The 19,837-nt window shown below is 45.5% G+C and overlaps 1 protein-coding gene across 5 annotated transcripts in view; it reads right to left on the bottom strand.

Annotated features, from left to right (window-relative positions):
- The window catches only part of LOC147889930 (uncharacterized), a 58,663-nt gene extending 40,878 nt beyond the window's left edge, over positions 1–17,785 (bottom strand). For 2 of the 5 annotated variants that reach the window (XM_087390393.1, XM_087390392.1), the window contains exons 1-6: positions 17,159–17,785; positions 16,847–17,069; positions 3,739–4,031; positions 3,441–3,536; positions 2,222–3,355; positions 1,486–1,721 (exon numbers count right to left, since the gene is read on the bottom strand). In XM_087390393.1, the coding sequence (XP_087246519.1) occupies positions 1,486–1,721; positions 2,222–3,355; positions 3,441–3,536; positions 3,739–4,031; positions 16,847–17,069; positions 17,159–17,197 (2,021 nt within the window). In that variant the 5' untranslated portion in view covers positions 17,198–17,785. The remainder of the gene's footprint in view (positions 1–1,485; positions 1,722–2,221; positions 3,356–3,440; positions 3,537–3,738; positions 4,032–16,846; positions 17,070–17,158) is intronic. The other 3 variants (XM_087390390.1, XM_087390389.1, XM_087390391.1) reach the window with 3 other exon arrangements.
- Between the last annotated feature and the right edge of the window lie 2,052 nt (positions 17,786–19,837).

Below are 19,837 nucleotides of genomic sequence, written 5' to 3' on the forward strand. Positions count from 1 at the left end.
GAGAGTATTAACCAAAAGTTTTTGTACTCAAACTATAAATAGTCCGTGGGCATGTTATTATGGCACGTGAGACACTAGGGCCTTGGTGGATGTTTATTCTTCCCAGTGAAAGGGAGGGCTTAGGCATTATTCATCCAAAAATGAACCTCCAAGTATTGTATTAGGCCTGTCAAGTGGGTTATAAACAGCACTTGAGAGTATTAACCAAAAGTTTTTGTACTCAAACTATAAATAGTCCGTGGGCATGTTATTATGGCACGTGAGACACTAGGGCCTTGGTGGATGTTTATTCTTCCCAGTGAAAGGGAGGGCTTAGGCATTATTCATCCAAAAATGAACCTCCAAGGCAAGTTGATTGTCTGAAGCTCATTGCTTAGACCCGTGGGACCTTCTTTTACAACAGTCTTCTTAAGGGATGGAGAGACATAGCAGCCTTGCCACAATCTCAGGCCCTGTCAACACCATGCAAATGATGATCATTCGCCTGCCAGCTTTCTAGAATTGGAGTCCCACTAAGAGTGTACTATTATGCCTTTACTTGCAGCAATCTACCTTATGTCTCACAGCATAGAGACAAGGTGAATGATATTTAATCATTCATAAGGCCTGCCCAAGATCAAAAAAGCGAAATAGAATACACTGGAGATGATGTGTAGGAAGACTACGGGAGATAAAGGAAGGAGAGAGAAGGGGGGGGGGAGGGGAGAGAGAGTAGAGAAAAAGGTGGAGGATTTAAAGGGAAAGAAATAGAAAGTGAGGAGTTGGACCAATCATAACTTTCACAAAAAGAAAATTTTGAATTTTAGCTTCTTAGAGAAGAACCTCCACTTAGACCTACCCAAAGGGCAGGCCAAAAAGGTAACTGCTGCAGAGAAAACAAATACTTGACTCTCTCCATATGGTACAAAGGTCACAGGTGCACAGTCAAAGTGGTCAGACTGTGACGCAAGTGGTGATGTAGTGACCCCCATCCAAGTAGACTAAAGGGAGCATTCACAGTCATCACTATGGTTGTAGGAGGGTCTGTTAGATTTAGGGACTTTTTGGACAGCAACCCTAATAGTGTGGAATAAACTTGACACTCACTAACTTCTCTTCAGAAACAGCAGCAAACTTTCAGATATTACATGAGTCATGACCAACATCAGTGACGAGATTAGATTAGAAACTTCTAATACCTGCTAATCATGACGAGCAGCTAGAGCCTAGAAACTTATTTGTCTACTTCAAATGCCTCACTGCTAATTTTTGCTGAGTCATGACACATGCGATTGAGAAAGCTCAAGAAAATGCAGTATCACAGTTTCATTGTACAAGTGGATTCCGCTGCCGAATTGAACAGAATCACTGGATCATATTCTTATCATAGCATATGGACTCTTTTTACATTGGATGGCAATATGGAGTCTCCTATGTTTGCTTATATACTACGACCCAAAAGCACACCCTTACATTAAATGCATATGGCTAAGATAAGAAGACCACCTTCTCGCTTGCATTGAAGGAGATACTTCAGCTTTCCTTTGATCACTTGAAGGCTTCTTTGGAGGTGTTCTACCTTGGGCAGTCACTGATATTGCTGGTAACTGCGACATATTACCAGGTATGCTGACTGGAGCAGTTCCAGTATTAACATTTGCAGTAATAACTGGTGAAGCATTGGTTTGACTATTTGTATTAGCTGCAACAAAACCAATATGTCCACTCAAGGAATTCCCAACCTGCCAAAGCATGTGCATGTGATCAAATTCACCACAAGCTTCCAAACATTTTTAAATGGTTCTAATAGATTACCTGATTTACATGTGGTAGGAATAAACATCAAGACTTAGACTGAGTTCCACAGAAAGAAAATTGTGTGTATGGCAAGATGAGGTTTATTAAAGCCACTAGAATTCTATGAGATTGCACATAGATTTAACCTTGACCACAGCTGGCACAGACAGAGGCAATTCCAACAAGATGATTATGATGCCCACAACGTAGCTGGCTTCATGAACAGTAATTTGTATTCTATCCAAAGTCATATGTCATATCACAAAGCAGAATACCAGTTTTTTGTGTGCATATGTTTTCCCTTTGCAAAAAGAAAACAAGACTCGACAACCATAATCTCCAAAGACTGTGACAAGGAAGGTTGAAAAAAGATCACTTGCTGACACAGTTAGAACCTGCATATTCATCCAATGGCTCAAAGAGAAATTCTTAGTTTGAAACTGACATGCTGAACTGGAGCGTGAACAGAACTTTTGGATGATGCAGGTGCTTCTCCAACAGGAATATCGGTTTTGTTTTGAAAAGCATCTGTATTTTGTGCTGAGTACTCCTTTGAGCTCGATGAAGAAAGAATAATGACATCAGAGGGCTGAAAAACACTTTCCAACTGTTGAGATGGATCGCTGGAATGAACCTGTATTTGACTTTCAGAAGCCTGATCACTTTTTACCTCCAGAGGCTCTTGTTTAATAGATACAAGGTTTTGAGATGCGGTGCCTTGAACAGATTGACTTTGTGTCTGCTCTGCAACCTGGAAATGTACAGCTTGTTGGCCTGCGATAGACATAACTCCACCACCCAGCATCCTTACCTTCTCATCATCCTCGCGCTTCTTGATCTCCTTTCGTAATTTCTGTTTTGCATACTTGGACATGGGCTTCAAAGCTGACTGTGTGGAAGCAGCATCAAACAATTGGCCCTGCCCTCCATGCTGGGACATTGGTACATGGCCCAATGGTTGCGGAGATATTTGCTGTTGCGATACACTTGAAGATTGCGAATTAGCTTGTCCAGGGCTGGCAGCAACCAAAGTCTGCATTGGATAACTTCCGGAAGAAGAGTGTGCCTGAGATGAGGGAAACCCCGCTTGTGCTAGATGGTGCTGGACTAACTGGGGCTGCTGCCTCGCTAAATGCATACTAGCCATGGTCTTATCCACTTCACTCTTCACTTGTTGCAGATTAAGGGAGCCTGAAGATGGTTGAGCTTGTCGTTCCTGCCACTGTTCTTGCCGATAGTTTGTATGAAGCATTTGAAGCGGTGAAAGATGTGAAACCCTTGGTTGCAATGGGCTGGTTTGATACTGCACAGTGGATTCCATGTTTGATTGCACCTGTTGTTGTGGTTGCTGTTGTGGATGTGCTTGTCCGAACTCTTGTCGGTTTGATTTTACCACATCAGAATCATGAGAATCTTGTACTTGAAAAGATTGTTGTTGTGGTTGCAGCGGGGTAGAAGCTTGTTTTGACTGCTGTTGCTGCTGCAATGTTTGTTGTGAGAATGGATGATGATGTTGCTGTTGCTGTTGCAATTCTGCTTGTGAAGTCTGCCTTTGTCCGTGCACTTGTGATTGCTGCTGCTGCAGCAATCATCCCATCATGATTAGAGCACAGTACAAAAAAGAAAAGAAAACAAGCAAACATGGAGTCTGTCGAAAAACCTGCCTTGAACTGCATTTGCTTCACAGTTTGTACCAGAACCTGATCTCCTACAAGCATCCTGGTGGTCCTAAGAAAATCTTCTTTAGAAATCTCGCTCCTCTGTAAACATAAAAAAAAGGTGTTATATCTGGCATCTGCACTAGAAAGCAACCCTGTCAAACAATAACCTCAACTAAAATTGGATGGGTAAACAGGCAACAGCAATTTTCCACTTGGCATGAATTACCAAATACTTTGGAACTAGCCAAAACAAAGAAAATGTGTGGGATTTAGTCAAAAATCAAACACACATGTTACCTACCCTCAGCTTTTGATACAAAGCCAGCAATTTTTCACCCTGTTCAGACTGAAGAGTGGGTAAAAGCATGGGCATAAGTGTCCCAAAAGAGATTGCTTGAGACGATCCTCCAGATCTTTTCATAGAGGCGGAATTCTGTCCTGTATCACCTTGTTGCTGGGTTGATTGTTGCTGATGTTGCTGCCGTCTTTCGGATAAAATCTCCTGCTGTTGTGCTGTGATTTGCTGCCACTGACTTGCTGGCTGCTGTAAAGCAGAACCCTTGATTTCTCCAGACACTCCTTGCATCGCAACACCTAAAGATGTTATTAGTGCAAATTAGCAAGTTGCTTGAATATTGAAAATGTTACATGTAGTCTAAATGCCCTCCCTTTATTGCCTGCAAACACATGAAATTGAAAATGTCACGCATAGTCTAGATGCCCTTGCTTCTTCCCTGTAAGGATGCATCTATGTGTGTGCAACCAGCCAGAAATCAGAGAGAGAGAGAGAGAGAGAGACGGCACGCACGTGCGTGCCGTGAGCAGCAATTATTGCAATGACTATAGAAACATATTAATATTCATTGTTCAAAGTTTACTGCGTATGTAGTTTTGACACCCCATGTGTAATGCTACACCATCATGTGGTCCGTTCAAGAGACTCTCCCTCCCCTACTAACTCAAATCATATGAGCTAAATAACATTGGGCTCAGCTCTATTTGAGCACGCTCAACTGTAATGGTCATGCATGATGCATCTGATGCAAAATGCAGCTCTCTCTCTCTCTCTCTCTCTCTCTCTCTCTCTCTCTCTCTCTATATATATATATATATACACACCTTTGTAAGACTAGAATAAGTCCAATCATACAAATTTAGAGTTTTTGTTGTTCTAAAGACCAAAAATCTACACAGAAAATAAAAGAGAAAATGAAATAGAAGAAAAAAAAGAGAGAGAGAAACAAAAACTTTTATGAAAAACACAAGGAAGACATACTTAGCAAGCAAAGCAACAATTATGTCGTCATCAGTGCCCAAGCATAAGCAGCTATACTGGGTTTCTAAAGACCCGCGGAGTCTCTTGGGCAAACCAAGTGCTTACTAAAATACGTCAAATAAACATGTAATGAAGGGGGAAAAGAGGCCAAGTTAGAGGCCCTTTAGGGGGGAAATGTGGAGGAACTATATAAGTCTCCATCCGCCCCCTACTATGTACTTTTTGATGTGACATCTAATCCTATCTACTCTCCCTTCCTCCTTCTTGCCTACGCTCACTCACTATCTCTCTCTCTTCCCTACTCCCTCTCCATCTCTCCCTCTCTTTCCTACCTCATTCTCTCTCTCTCCTACCCTTTCCTCTCCTTCTTCCCCTTTCTCTCTCTCTGCTCTCTTGCGGAGGCTGTCATCCAAATTCTCCTATACGCACACGATGTAGTACTACTATCCTCTTCTGCTACTGGTCTTCAGTGACACCTGGATGGACTTCAGGTCTTCTGTGATACACATGACTTGAAGGTCAACCTTGGGAAAACCAAGGTGATGATCTTCAACACTTCCAGACCCGCTATGCACCGAGAGCAGTTCCTCTTCGCCGGCGCCCTGCTGAGATAGTTGACTCTTACACATACTTGGGCGTTGTCTTCTCAGGCCCGATCTTCACGATGCGCCCGGCCATGCAAGCCAGGATCAGCCGGGGATACGCCACTCTTGCCAGGCTGGAGCGACAGTGCTACCACTCCCACTTCCAGGACCCACGGACCAAGTCTCTCCTTTTTTATTCTTTGGTCCGCCCAGCAGGCATGTACGATAGCCCTTGGTGGGGAGTCGACCTTTCAGACACAGAGTGGGCTCGAGTCGAGCGCCTACAATTACTGATGTTTGCTCGGATGATCCGCAGCAAACCATCGGTACCACACCAAATCATTCTAGCAGAGTTCGGCGCCTCACCCCTACAGCTTGATGCGGCTTTTCAGGTTATCACCTATCTCCACGGAGTCACGGATTTCAGCTCCTCCGCCGACGGTCGCCTCCGCCTACCTTGGCTAGCCCTATCCTCCTCTATGGCCTTATCCGTTGATGGGGACCAGCGATGCTCGTATAGTCGTCTTTCCAGTTGGTTCACACGACTGGGCCTCGACTTAGACCGGTTGCCTCCTTTTCATTACAGCCTCGACGCTCCACCATCTCCCCTCTCCCCCACTGACCAGGAGGTCAACCGGCTCATTCGAGCGGATCTGCTTCAGCTCCACACCTGGCGGACATGGTTTCTTCACTCCGAGCTTCTTGTGAAGCTCGACTTCTACCGCCGACACTGCCTCCAGATCTCACAGGAGGGCTTCATCACACCTCTGCGTTACACACAGCTTCATCTACCACATGTGCTCCGGATCTCCCTCGGTCAGTTTAGGGTCTCGTCACACCGATTACGGATCGAGAGCGGACGCGCAGAGGGTATCCCACGAGAGGACCGCCTTTGCCCACTTTGCGACTTGCAGGAGATCGAGTCGGAGGAGCACTTTGCTTTTAGATGTCCTATCTATTATGCCATTCGAGGCCGGTACCACTGCCTCTTCCGCGACAGATTCGGCTCCCTCCCACACATGCTGCAGTTCCCGGATCAGCGATGCCTAGCCGCTTTCTTACATGAGATGACTTGCCACCGAGATACCTCTCTCCAAGCACGGCGACACGAGCAGCGCACACAGCGTGAGGACACCCAGCGGCCTATCACTGACTTCTTCCAGTCACAGGATACCTCTTCTCAGTCTAGCCGACGACGCGGACGTGAGCGAGAGCCAGAGCCACGACAGCTGTGCCAGCGCACAGACTCACACATCCACGTCCATGACATCTCGTCTCTGCTCTCTGCCCGCCCCACTGGGGTTACCGTTGCCCTCATCCACAGGGCCACCCGCCGCCCTCGACGACCGAGCTCGACTAGGCCGCGTGACGTCAGAGGCCAATCATCTATCGCAGGGTTTTTTCCGACCTCCCATTTGATGGCCCCTCTATGATTGGTCTCTGACGATCACCACCTGCACATGTATACTGTATCTCCCCCCTCTGCCCCATTTTTGGTGCCCCCCCCTTCTTTTTTGTATCATCTGGAGGTAGACACATATTTTTTGTATCAGGACTAGACACACAGTCCTTCATAACCTCTTTTTTGTTGAAATGGTTGGCTGGCCCGTTTTGAGACCGCCACCGTTATGCTCATTGTATCAGTTATCTTTAGTCTCATAGACCTTCATGGTCTCCCGAAGACTTTAATAAACTTTCTTTCTTTCTTTCTCTCTCTTCTGCTCCTCTATCCCCCTTTCTCTAAATCTGTCCCTACCCCTTCACTACATTGGTATCAAAGCTCCGCTCTCTGGCACCTTGCTTCCGTTGGCTTCACCAACCCTGCATTATAGCAATCACTACACTGAGACGCCTACAAACGCAGCAAGGTACAACCAGCTCGTAAGCTGACAGACGCAAGGTCAACGACACCAGCTGCTACGTGCCTATCTAGGCCTATCCTCGCGTATTTCACAAGCTTCAAGCTGATGCACAAGTCCACGACAAATGTTTTTGGAGAGCCCCTCCTCAGCTAGGCTTCAGAGCATGCCAACAGTACCGTAAAGGAGCTGCCCTGCTGCCCTGCAAAACCGCAGGCCCAAGCTGCAAATCAACGTTTGTAACATCGCCCAAATACAGCAACGCACGAGAACCCTCCGACCAGAACTAATCTGAAACTCCACTGGTATCTGAAGCTTCACACAACCTACCCGTCACCACGCCCTCGAGCTGCCCGTCGTTGCTGCTGCTGCTGCTCCTAGGAGGCCTTTCGCTCCCGTCTCTGCTGCTCACACGCCACGTCTGCCAGCCCATCGCGGGTCTCTTGCATGCGCCCTCTCCGTCGCCTTGATTTCCGTCGCCTACCCACGCCGCGCCGCCTCCGCCTTCCCCGTCGCCTCTTGCAATAACCTTAGCCTACAAGGTTCTAAAACCTAGGTTAGACTTAATCCAGGGTTGGTTTAGTTAGGGGTTAGGTTTAGGTTGGGTTAGTTAGACCTACATTAGGTTAGTACTAACTAGGGTTAAAAAGAGGATTAGGTTAGACTAAGTCACTGTCCTAACTATTCTAGAGGTCTTAGGTTAGGGCTGTCCTAACTGTCCTAGGTGACTTAGGTCTTCCCCCCCCCCCCCAAAAAAAAACAAAAAAAAAGGGGGCAAAAACTCAGAATTCCAGCCTCTTTTAGGGGCTTTCCACAACCCTATTTAGGCTCATTTGGACTCCGTTTTCAAAGCTTCTTCGACGACCCTTCTTCCGAGCCTCTCCATTGACATTTTTGTGTTTCCACGCATTATCTCAGGTGCTTAGTATGCAGGATTTTGGTATCTAATTCTCCTTGCCTATATTCGAGCTCCTCTCTCCAAGGCCAGCCACCATGGCACCGAAGCGTGTCCCTCGGGATGTATCGCATGACACTGATGAGGCTGCTCAATATGAGCAAGTGCCTACCACAGTAGTTGCATCCACTAGTGGTGCAAATGTTCCTTCCACTCAGCCTCTCTCTCCTGCATTTCGGGAAGTCCAGGTGGCGCAGACGCAGTTTTTGGATGCCCTTTCCTCTATGCTCCAGGGTGCTTTCCGCCAAATAGGACAGGAGTTCAGCCACAGCCGTGGCTACGCAGGATATGGCTCTTGTCCAGATGGGACAGCAGATTGGTCAGCAAATCACATCTGCCATTGGTAAGCAACCCGCACCCTAGCAAGGGGACCATTCAGATAGTCATGATGTTTTGTCTACCCCACGCAAGGGTTTTATGGTAGATGCCCATGGTGCCTATCAGCATCAATCTTCTGGACCATTGTATGTACCCCAACTTGGGGATTATCTGGACATAGATGATGCATTTTCTGTGCCACAAAGCACCTTCTTGCAAGATGTCAGGCCATCTTTTGGCTCTCAGCTTTTTGCATCTATGCAAGCTGAACCATCTCTTTTGGGCCGACCCGTTGGTGTGCATCCGGCTAGTGCTCCTTTCACCGCACCAACGAGTATGCCTGGAGTTGGCTTGGCTTGGGTTTATAAGGCAGCCCACACCCCTGGGAGAGAGGTCAATCCTCTTCTCAGTCCTTTGGTATGCCATCATTCCGGAGAGATGCATTTAGTAGAGAGACCTAGCCCGGAGTTCATGCACCTATCGCTCCGCCAGCGAGCACATATAGCCAAACGCAGCTAGTGCATCAGATGGCAGCAGCTTCTACGCAGCAAGGGTTGGTGGTGGGCAGCAAGCCACTTTTGATGATATGTTGGTAGATTCTTTGCGTTCATACAGGGCCCTATTTGAGGCCATCAAACTTGAGATGCCCTTCTCCGATTATGTGAAGCTCAAGCATGATGATGCCTGCACTTCTGGAGGCTACACACACAAGAATTATGCAGCTAAGAATATGAAGGACAAACTCACAGTGCATAGGTTTAAAGGGGACACTCGCACTCCCAATGAGTTGGAGGAGTGGCTCACGAAGCTGGAAGACTATTTCCGCTTCTACCCCAAGTCTGAGGAGAAGCGCATCATTTTTGCAAGTATGCATATGCAAGACTATGCCCACACATGGTGGTGATACATGAGGGATTCGCCTCACAAACCAACCACTTGGAGGGGTTTCAAAGAATTGATGGTCACTACATTTGTATCTCCACTTGTATTGGATCAATACTTGGCTGAATTTTATGCCTTGACACAAACTAGTACGGTCCAAGAGTACTTGCAACATTTTTGGAGGCTTTCCCTGTTTGTGCAGGATGTATCTGAAAAATGAAAGCTGCTGCATTTCATCCATGGGTTAAGTTCTTCTCTCGCTGCAGATGTGAAGGCACGTAACCCTCAAACAATTGAGAGGGCAGCTCAGCTTGCAGAAGTATTCAAGCCTAAATATGCTGGCACGCACAGAAATGCCATGGGCAGCTCACATGCTATGGGGTATGACACTGAGTCGAAGCCTAAGTTTGCTGATTGGACTGACAAGAAATCTGCAGCAGCACCATTTCCTCGCTTTCCTACTGTCTCGGGTAGTAAGATGCCGTATGCCAGGCCTTCCAAGTATCCTAATGCCAGGCCTTACATGTATCCTGATGCCAAGCCTGGAGGCAAGCCTATTGCTGGAAATGAGCAGGCTGAGATAAAACAGCATACACGGGCAATAATGGACAGCAGAAAGAAGGCCAACTTATGTTTTAAATGTCAGCAAAGGAATGTGTGCAAGATGCGCAACAGTGGTACTGCCAAGCTCAGCATGATCATTGACCTCTCAGATGATGAGGAATTGTTTGAAGCCCCAGGTTCTTTGGATACGTCTCAAGATGAGATGGCAAATACACATGATGCAAATGAGACTCCTGACACTAGAGCTACGAAGGACACCGACTTTCCTTTTGATCCTGGTGGTGCTACTGCGCATGACACTCATGCTTCGCATTCGTATGAGATTCTGCCCACTGGTGGCATGAGAGACCGTAGGCCAACACTCTTTTCTATGGAGCATTAGGATGCGGTACCTTTTGATGCACTGAAGATGCAGGTGGTAATGCTCCCGTGAACGAGGATGAGGTTTATTGGGATGCCCAGCCAACACTTTATACTATTTCCATGCATGCCCTAATGGGTGCCAAAAGTGTTGATACTATCAGAGTAATAGGGATGATTAATGGCAGGATTGTGCATGTGTTGGTGGACAGCGGTAGCACCCACAGTTTTGTTAACTGCAAGACCTTACAGAGGGTTGGACTGATTGCTACTGAGATAGACCATGGGCTCAATGTAGAAATGGCCAATGGACAGCATATGATCAGTAGATCTTGTTGCCAAGATGCAAGGATTAAGTTCTCTCATGACTATACTTTTGCAGGTGGTCTCTTGGCAATTGACATGGGCCCAATAGATGTTGTCCTGGGCTGTGATTGGTTGCAATCACTGGGCAAAATCAGCATGGATTTCAATGCCTTAACACTCAGCTTTGTCCACAAGTATGAATCAGTTACATTGCATGGTATTACAGCTCCTGAATTGCAGGTCATTTCAGCAAGACAGTTGGCCAGAGAGCTCAAGAGGGGCAGCGCCATATATGCATTAAATGTGTCAATAACTAAAGAGGGTGGCACTCCCTGTGTTGATGATTGTGATATGCAGAGATTGCTCTCAGAGTTTGCAGATGTATTTGCTGATTTGCCATCACAGTTGCCTCCGAGAAGAGATGTAGATCATGCCATAGTCCTGGAACCTGGCAGTAAGCCAATCAATAAGGCCCCATACCGACTCTCTAAGGTAGAATGGGTAGAAGTGGAAACTCAAGTGAGGGACTTACTTCAGACGAGTTTCATCACTCATAGCACTTCTCCTTTTGCATCCCCTGTACTCCTCGTGAAAAAGAAGGATGGTTCTTACCGTATGTGCATTGACTACATAGACTTGAATAAGGTCACCATCAAAAACAAGTTTCCAATCCCCAAGATAGATGACCTGTTGGATGAACTCAAGGGTGCTCAGTTTTTCACCAAGATTGATTTGAGGTCCGGCTATCATCAGATTATAATGAAAGCTGGGAATGAGCACAAGATAGCCTTTCGCACAGAAAGGCGACTGTATGAGTTCAAGGTGATGCCTTTTGGATTGACCAATGCACCAGCTACCTTCCAAGCACTCATGAACAAGATTTTGCAGCCTCTCCTTTTCAAATATGTGCTGGTATTTTTTGATGACAACCTCATTTACAGCAAGGATAAGCATGAGCACATCAGACATGTCACGCAAGTGCTGGAAATTTTGAGGTTGCATCAGCTTTATGCTAAAGCCAGCAAATGCACTTTTATGGCACAAGAGGTTGAGTATCTTGGCACATTGTGAGCAAGGATGGCATTCGAGTGGATCCTGCAAAGGTGAAATGTGTTGTGGATTGGCCGCAGCCATGCAACCCTACTCAATTGAGGGGATTTCTAGGTCTTGCTTCGTTCTACCCACGCTTTATTCGCAAGTTTGCCAAGCGGGCAGCCCCTCTGACAGACCTTTTGAAGAAGGATGCTTTTATGTGGTCTACAAATGCACAGCGCAGCTTTGAAGACCTGAAATTCGCCCTCACTCATGCTCCTATGTTGGTATGCCCTGATTTTTCACGTACTTTCAGATGCCAGTGGCAAAGGATTAGGGGTTGTGCTAAGACAGGAACGCGGGGTAATTGCTTTTGAAAGCAAGAAATTGGATGCCAAGGAACTAGATTATCATGTGTACGATCAGGAAATGTTCGCTATCCTCCATGCTTTCGAAAAATGGCACCACTACCTGTACGGTAGCAAAATCAAGGTTAAGACAGATCATAGGACACTCAGGTATTTCCTTACGCAGCCCAACTTGTCAATGAAGCAGAAGAGGTGGCTGGCTAAGGTTCAGTCTTATGATTTTGACATCGAGTACAGGAAGGGTAAGAAAACGTGGTTGCAGATGCCTTATCCCGTATGTGGGCTTGCAGTTTATCTGCCATTTCTACCATCTACCAGGAGTGGATTCATGGTATTCAGGAAGAATGCATGCAGGATTCTAAGGCAGCTTCCATATTTGTGGAGTTACAGAGGCCATCGAGCCAGGGGCATGCTAAATTTAAGCTGCATAATGGGCTGTTGTGGTGCAAGGACAGAATATATTTGGTGCCAGATTCAAAGTACCGACTGCTGGTCTTACAGGAAATGCACTCATCTCCTATTGCAGGACATGCGGGTATTACTAAGACATATGAAAAGGTTAAACAGAGCTTTATCTGGGATGGCTTGTGGCGGGATGTAGTTAAATTTGTCAGTGAATGTTTGCCCTGCCAACAAAATAAAGTGGACAGCCGGTTACCGGCGGGTCTCTTGCAGCCATTACCTATTCCAGAAGGCAAATGGACTCACATTGCTATGGATCTCATCACAGGGTTGCCTTCCGCAGAGCGGGGATGGGATAGCATTTTTGTGGTGGTTGATAGAATGACAAAGTAGGCCCATTTCATACCCACTAAGACCCGTTATTCGACATCACAGGTTGCTCGGTAGTTCATCGGGCATGCTTTTAAGCATCATGGTTTCCCTCAGGAGATTGTCAGCGACAGAGGTGCAAAATTTTTGGCAAGAATTATTTACAGCAGTGGGTACTTCTCTTACACCTAGCACTGCTTACCACCCTGAGACAGATAGACAGTCAGAAAGGGTGAACAAATGGCTGGAGGAGTATTTGAGGCATTTCTATCATGACACACAAACGGGCTATTTCTATTAGGCCTGAGGAGCAAGCTCTATCTGCTATATTACATGATATATCCCTCTCTGAGGTGATAGATGATGACCAGTGATGCTATGTGTTTGTGATGAGTCAAATAAAGCTTCTCAACCTTGAGTTGTCTCTCTAAATTGAATGTATTTGGAGTCAATAACAGGCACTCTGCCCTGGGTTGTCCCCCAAAAATGAATGTATTCAAACTTTTTCTTCTTATGGAATGGTATGGACTAACCTGGAGCCTTTTCCTCTTTTGAAATACCATTCTTTTTCTCATAGTTCATAGCAAGTGATATGGCAGAATTGAGCGAGTGTGGATGGAACATATTGATCTCTGCCCTAAGCTTTAAGAAAAGATACACAAAGGTAGTAAGTGTTGAAGATGTTTGCTCTTGGATAGATTTTCTTTTAGATAATCTTTACATCACAATAGGTGATTCTTTGTTTCAACAAATTATAGGAATCCCCATGGGCACTAATTGTGCCGTCTTTTTAGCATCTTTTCACTTATGAATTTGAGTTTATGCAACGTCTTATTTCTATCAATACCTACCCTATCATTTTAAATAATAGCCAAGTTGGGCGTTTTATAGATGATTTATTTGTACCAGATGTTCCTGACTTTCAAGACTTTATGTACAAAAGACGCTTGTGCTTTGGAGAAGGAATGTGAACTGAACTATACTTCAAGAGGGGATTCTTGTGTTTTCTTAGATATTAGACTTTCTCAATCTACCATAGAATTAGAGGTTGAGATATACGATAAACGTGAACAACCAAAGTATAGTGGTTTACACATTATAAAAATGCCTCACATTGACTCAAATATTTTTGATTTGGCAAAATATGGAGTCATTTTTTCCCAATTCCACAAATTTTCCCGCCTTTGTACAACTAAGGAGTCTTTTATCACTCAATGTAGTAATTTGATCACTTTACTATTACACAAGAGGTATAATCCAAGGAAAATAATGAAAAAAGTTGAAGTCTTTTATCTATAGTGAATTGGCCTTAGGTATGTTTAGAATGATTGAACATAAGTTGAAAACAAAAAGTTTAGAGAACCGATGTCATGATCTTTATTATTTAGCCACCAAAAGTCAAAGCATAAAGCTGTTTTCTCAACTTTTAGCACTTTGCATCCATCTTTGTCAAATCTCAGCTTGAAAACTTCAGCCACTAGCTTTTTTATTCTAAACTTCAGGTCTGAATCACTCCTACAGAGTCGTTTAAAATCCAGCTTGAGTGCGAGGGGACATCCGCCTCCTTTAATAAGTCCCTCCAAAGTTCATGGACACTAGGCAACATGGCTTTGAAGCAATAGCTTGGCCATTTAGAGACATCCGTCAAAGTGGTCTCACAAGCAGCTGCAATAAATCTTGGCTTTTTTGGAGTTTTGTGGAACTTGCAAGCAACACAAAGAAAAGGGATACTTGGATTGCAAACAAACCCAAAAGACTTGCAAAAACTTTGGTGTTTTGAGATCAAATCCTTTTGAGAGACTAAGACAGGGGCGTAAGTTTTGGCAGACGAGTTCACTTCTCTCAAAAGACATTCTAAGTAAAACTTTTTGCAAATAAAAACAAAGTTATTGGAACATTTGTCCATATAAGAAATGACAAATTCCTATGGAATATATATATATATGTATATATATATATATATATATATATGTAGGACACTTGAGTGTCTTGATAGTGTCGATACTCTATATCAGACATGTCACAAGCTGTCTGAAGTCTTGTCCAGCTACTCTGCATTGTCTCTTTGCATATTTGCAGGAATCTTATTCACTTTTTCTATTAAGATTTTATAAACATTAGTATTACCTTGTGTGTGAAAGAGAGATCTATGTTGTGCCAGGACTTGCACGTGGTGGCCACTAGTACCATATCACAAGATGCTCATCTCGAACCATCTGACAGGATGCTTAGGTAACTTTCCATGATAACAGATATCACCTTTCTGTGGTGATGTTACCTCTCCATGGATCACCTTTCTGTGGTAATGTCACCTTTCCATGGTGAGGTACATTGTCCTAGTAAAATAATGGGAAAAGGTGGCATAGCCTAGATGCACAGGGCTGATGTTTAGCCGCTGGACGTACGCTGGAAGTAGGCTATCGACATGCCAACTGCAAGAAGAGCCTCATTGCTTGTGAAAATTCTGAAGCATTGCCTGGTAAGTGCTCCTTGATGAGTTATACCTCCTAGGCATCAGCTTGAAAGCTGTACATGCAAGAAGGACAGCACCTAGCTTCCATGATAGCCAGCCCATGTAGGAGCTGCCAATTTCCATGCCCTCTTCCAAGTAAGAGAGACCTTCCCCTACCCCATTTCTGTGTTTCCTTCTCGCAAGTCCATCTATTATCCAGCATCTTCTGAACGCTGCTACTGATTGTTTACGGAGCGGACTCTCTGGTTGCACTCCGCTTTGCTCCATTCCCTGTGGATAGAGCACTGACCAAAGAAACTTGTATGCAATGAGAGCTCCACCCATGCTGGTCCGATTAGCCCTCTTGTGGATGAAAGGCATGCAGGAAAGAGATGGTAGGAATGTACAACCGAAAGGATAAGCGCGCAATGTTTTGTGTCGCTCAAAAATGAACGAAGCAGCACAATCAACAATTAGCCTCCTATTTTTTTCCACCATCTAGCATGAGCCGTCTATACTTTTCCTAGAGCTCTTTCCTGTGTGTCAGGCCAAAAACCCACTGTCCTTGGAGTGGGAAGAATTCCCCGAACAGTTCCTGCCAAAGGCCGTGGGAAAAACAGTCCCAAGGGGCTGCCTAGAACTGGAACAAACAGTCCTGAAGAGCCACCTAGAAGATCCTTCATATTGAGCACATGAGGCTATCCAACCGGCTCGACATCACCCCCTTCCTCTCCAGAGGATAATGTCAGGGCGACAGTCGCCAGCATCACAGCGTGGAACATTATGGGCAGCGCGATGCAGAGTGAATTTCCACTCACTCGTGTTCCATTCCAAAGGGCACTTTTCTTTCTCTTGTGGTATTTGTAGACATGGAGTTTGTAGTTGTTGACGGGGAATTCGAGTGGGTATAAGCTATTGTTGGCTATAGGCTTCCTCTGACATGTATGCAAGCCATTCCATAATGTGTTGTTTCAGCAATGAAAGCCGTTCAACAAAGGTATTTGCATGAATGTCTCCGGTTGTCTACAAAACATTTGTAAATTTGGAGATCCTTCATTCAGCCTTGACGCCAAAAAGGCCAACATTTTATCACAAGCCCTAAACAACACAGAAGGTTCTGAATACTTAGCTTTTATCTTTTCATGAACTTTACAGCTAACGAAGAGACATTTTCCTGAACTTCCGACCTTCCTAAGGGAAAATTGGTACAATCACATGTGCAAACCTAGGATTATTTGCACTGATAGCAATATTTACCAAATCTGTACATAGCAAGATATCATGGCGTGAGTACGATTGAAACATTATTGCTTCTGAAAATCGTATCTCAAAAATTTAAGTTTTTAGGGGACCTTATATAAGCACAATGACCAGACTACACACTTAGGTTGAGCTTGTAGCATATAGCTGGTCTTTCCTCAGATTTTGGTTTTACGGATTGAAACTTGGATATGAGTTTCAAAATTCTGGTGGATACACTAGGCCGTCCTTGCAACATGAGCGAATCTTTCCACAGCATTTTACAACTGACTCCTATACCAGAGCTTCACTTCCTCCTCCTTTCGTCCCCCGTTTGAGATTTTCCCAGAAGCAGCCCTTACAACAGTGGACTGAGAAACCGAAGGCTCCGGTGGATACAATAAAAAGCTGCTGAGACGCGATGACTACTCAAAATAGCGAACCTGTTCCCTGGTCTGAGCTCGTACTGCTCGTCGGTTGAGTCTGCAAGTTGCTGGTGATACTTGGTTGGGGAGAGGACACGGGAACATGCGCCAGCTGCATAGTGGTTGCATTGCTCAATGGCACATGATCCACGCTAGTTACGCTTCCTCCGGCAGTAGCGCCACGGACGTCTCCATCCAAAGATGCGATATGTGTTCCAGGGACTCCCGGCTTGTTTTCATCCTGCGACAAAATCAAATTCAGGGAGCCTGGCAGGCTGTCGATTGTTCATGAGTGGATGAAATTTGAAGACAAAAACGGACATTACGGACCTCATCATCATCTAGAATTTGAAGAACCCCTCGATCCATGGAAGCGAATTTTACAAACGAGGGGAACTTCCTCCTTGTTTACACACAGAATCAGATTCATAACAGCGAATATAATACCAGCGATCGCAGCCCAACAGGACACAATCAAAACGTGTATGAGCCATAATGCCAAGATGTGGAATTCCTACTGGCTCCATTACAAAATTGCACGTGAAGTTCTGAGCTTCACTGCTCAAACCCGAGTAATCGAAGAGGATAAAAGACCCAATTGCGCCATATAACGCCAAGGTGCGTAAACCCTCCTGAGCTCAGACAATTTTCAATCCTCAAAGTCCACCAGTCACGGCGAAGGATTCAAGATGAACTGAACTACATGTTGCCAACATAAAACGGTTCGTTCACTTGGAGAGCTCGACAGAAATCAGCAGCAGTCAAAGAAGCCATTTTGGACGGAGATTGTGCGAATTCCGTCGTAAGATTCCATTGCAAAAACTCAGCAGACGAGATCAAGGGTTGAATCTGCTTGACATACATGCTCCTGTTTTCTGACAGCAGATCGCGTTGTTGTGATTGCAGCTTCCCGTGCTGTTTGCCAGTAATGGGCATGCTGATTTAAGGCTCGCCTCGAATAAATTAGGGTGATCCAACGAGATCTAATTCCTAAGTTTTTTTTAAGTCTCTTAGTGACTAATGTGTTCTTTAATTCTATGAGCTTGTTAGGTGGGTCGAGGTTTTTCCACGTATTTTCTAAAATCATGGACTTGAGTTCGTGGCACCTTGTGTCGGCCTTGCATGGGCACTTGCATGGCTTTTCGAGTCTTGTATGCACGAGTAACCTGACCCGTCTATGACGAGCTAGAGACCCGCTCTATCAGGTCTCAAAGTTGCCATCATTGATTGCCTTTAATAAAAGTTAAGGTTTCATTCATAAATCTCTCTCTCTCTCTCTAGCCTTCTACCTTCTCGTCTCGTCTCTCTCCCTCTACCCCTCTCTCTCTCTCTCTCTCTCTCTCTCTCTCTCTCTCTCTCTCTCTCTCTCCCCCCTTGTACACTCTCGCCTCCTCTCTCTCCCTCTACCCCTCCCTCTCTCTCTCTCTCTACCCTTCTACCCTCTTGCCTCCTCTCTCTCTCCCTCTCTCTCTCTCTCTCTCTCTCTCGCTCTCTCTACCCTTCTACCCCTCTCTCTCTCTCTCTCTCTCTCTCTCTCTCTCTCTCTCTCTCTCTCTCTCTCTCTCTCCCCCCCCTTTGCTCCCCCCCCTCCTCTTTCCTCTCTGGATCCCCCCCCTTCCCCCCCCTCCCTCCCTCTCTCTCTCTCTCTCTCTCTCTCTCTCTCCCCATATATATATATATACATATTATTTGCTTGTTTATGTAAATATACATATATTGCCTCTCTCTCTCTCTCTCTCTACCCTTCTACCCTCTCACCTCCTCTCTCTCTCTCTATATATATATAGTTTTTTTATAAATATAACTAAATTTATATATAAATATTATATTATATATCTTATATAATAAAATATATATTATCTAATATATTATTTTGTATAATGTAAAATATAATATAGTATAATGTTATATTATATATTATTCTCTCTCTCTCTCTCTCTCTCTCTCTCTCTCTCTCTCTCTCTCTCTCTCTCTCTCTCTCTCCCCCCCCCCCAGCCCCAGTTACTTCGTGTCAGCCTGCATTCATCTCTCACTGACTGCACGTTTGAATAGCGCGCCTCGCGCGAGTGGCCCGGGCCTCGAATGTGGCACTCTATTGCGCACCATGTGGCACTCTGCATTCCTGTCCATCAGTCGAGGTACGTGTCTACTGCGATGCCGCACTGTCTTTGGGCGCCATGTGGCTCTGGAGTCTGCACTCCTATTCTGGGCACTATTTCTCGATATTTTTGGGCACCTGTGGAGTCTGGACTTTGCACTCCTATTCCCAACCGCCAGCCCTGAGGTCCGCCACATCTGCCCGTTGCCGTCTTCTGTGCTGTCAGTGTCAGCCGAGTCTTTGCAGCACTGCCCGTCGCCACTGACTTGTTAGGTAGCCATTGCTCCATTGCTCTGTGCTCCATTGTTCCCTCTCCAACTCTATGCCACGTGTGTCTACCAATCTACCATGCAGTCCGCTCCCGTTCCGCCTCTTTTGCCAGTCTATGTTACATGGCGCCTTCTAGTGTTTGCTGCTGTGAGATGGCGACACATGGCATGACGACGATGATTGCAGCTCGATCGCCCGCCTCCATGTGTGCTCCTCTCCCTCATCTCACGATGACACATGGTCTTCAACTGCCACGTGGTATGTGCACTCGTGCCACCCTCAACCTCATTTACTACGCAACCACGTGACACTCTATACCACACATTCAGCCTGCCCCTCTTGCCTCTCTGTCTCAAGCCACGTGGCGGCCTCTCCCTCCACTCCCCAAACCTCTTATTGTCTCCTTGAGGGCCCGAGCCTCATCCCAGCGCCCTCCGAACCTACGCAATGATCCAACGGTGCAGATGTCTCCACAGCTCTCCACTCCCTCCAAACCTCCAGAATGCCTCCACTAGACCTCCACGCACCTCCCTTCTCTCATGTACAGGATTAGTCCCCGTAAGGAATATAAGAGATGTCGTGGCTCTACCTCTAATGATTTCGTACGCTCTGCAGCGAGTTGTTCTACAATCTGTTGGAGC

This window comes from Dipteris shenzhenensis, chromosome 19 (genome assembly GCF_047967505.1).
Source record: "Dipteris shenzhenensis isolate YYH24624 ecotype China chromosome 19, Dip_SZ_1.0, whole genome shotgun sequence".
Lineage (NCBI taxonomy): Eukaryota > Viridiplantae > Streptophyta > Polypodiopsida > Gleicheniales > Dipteridaceae > Dipteris > Dipteris shenzhenensis.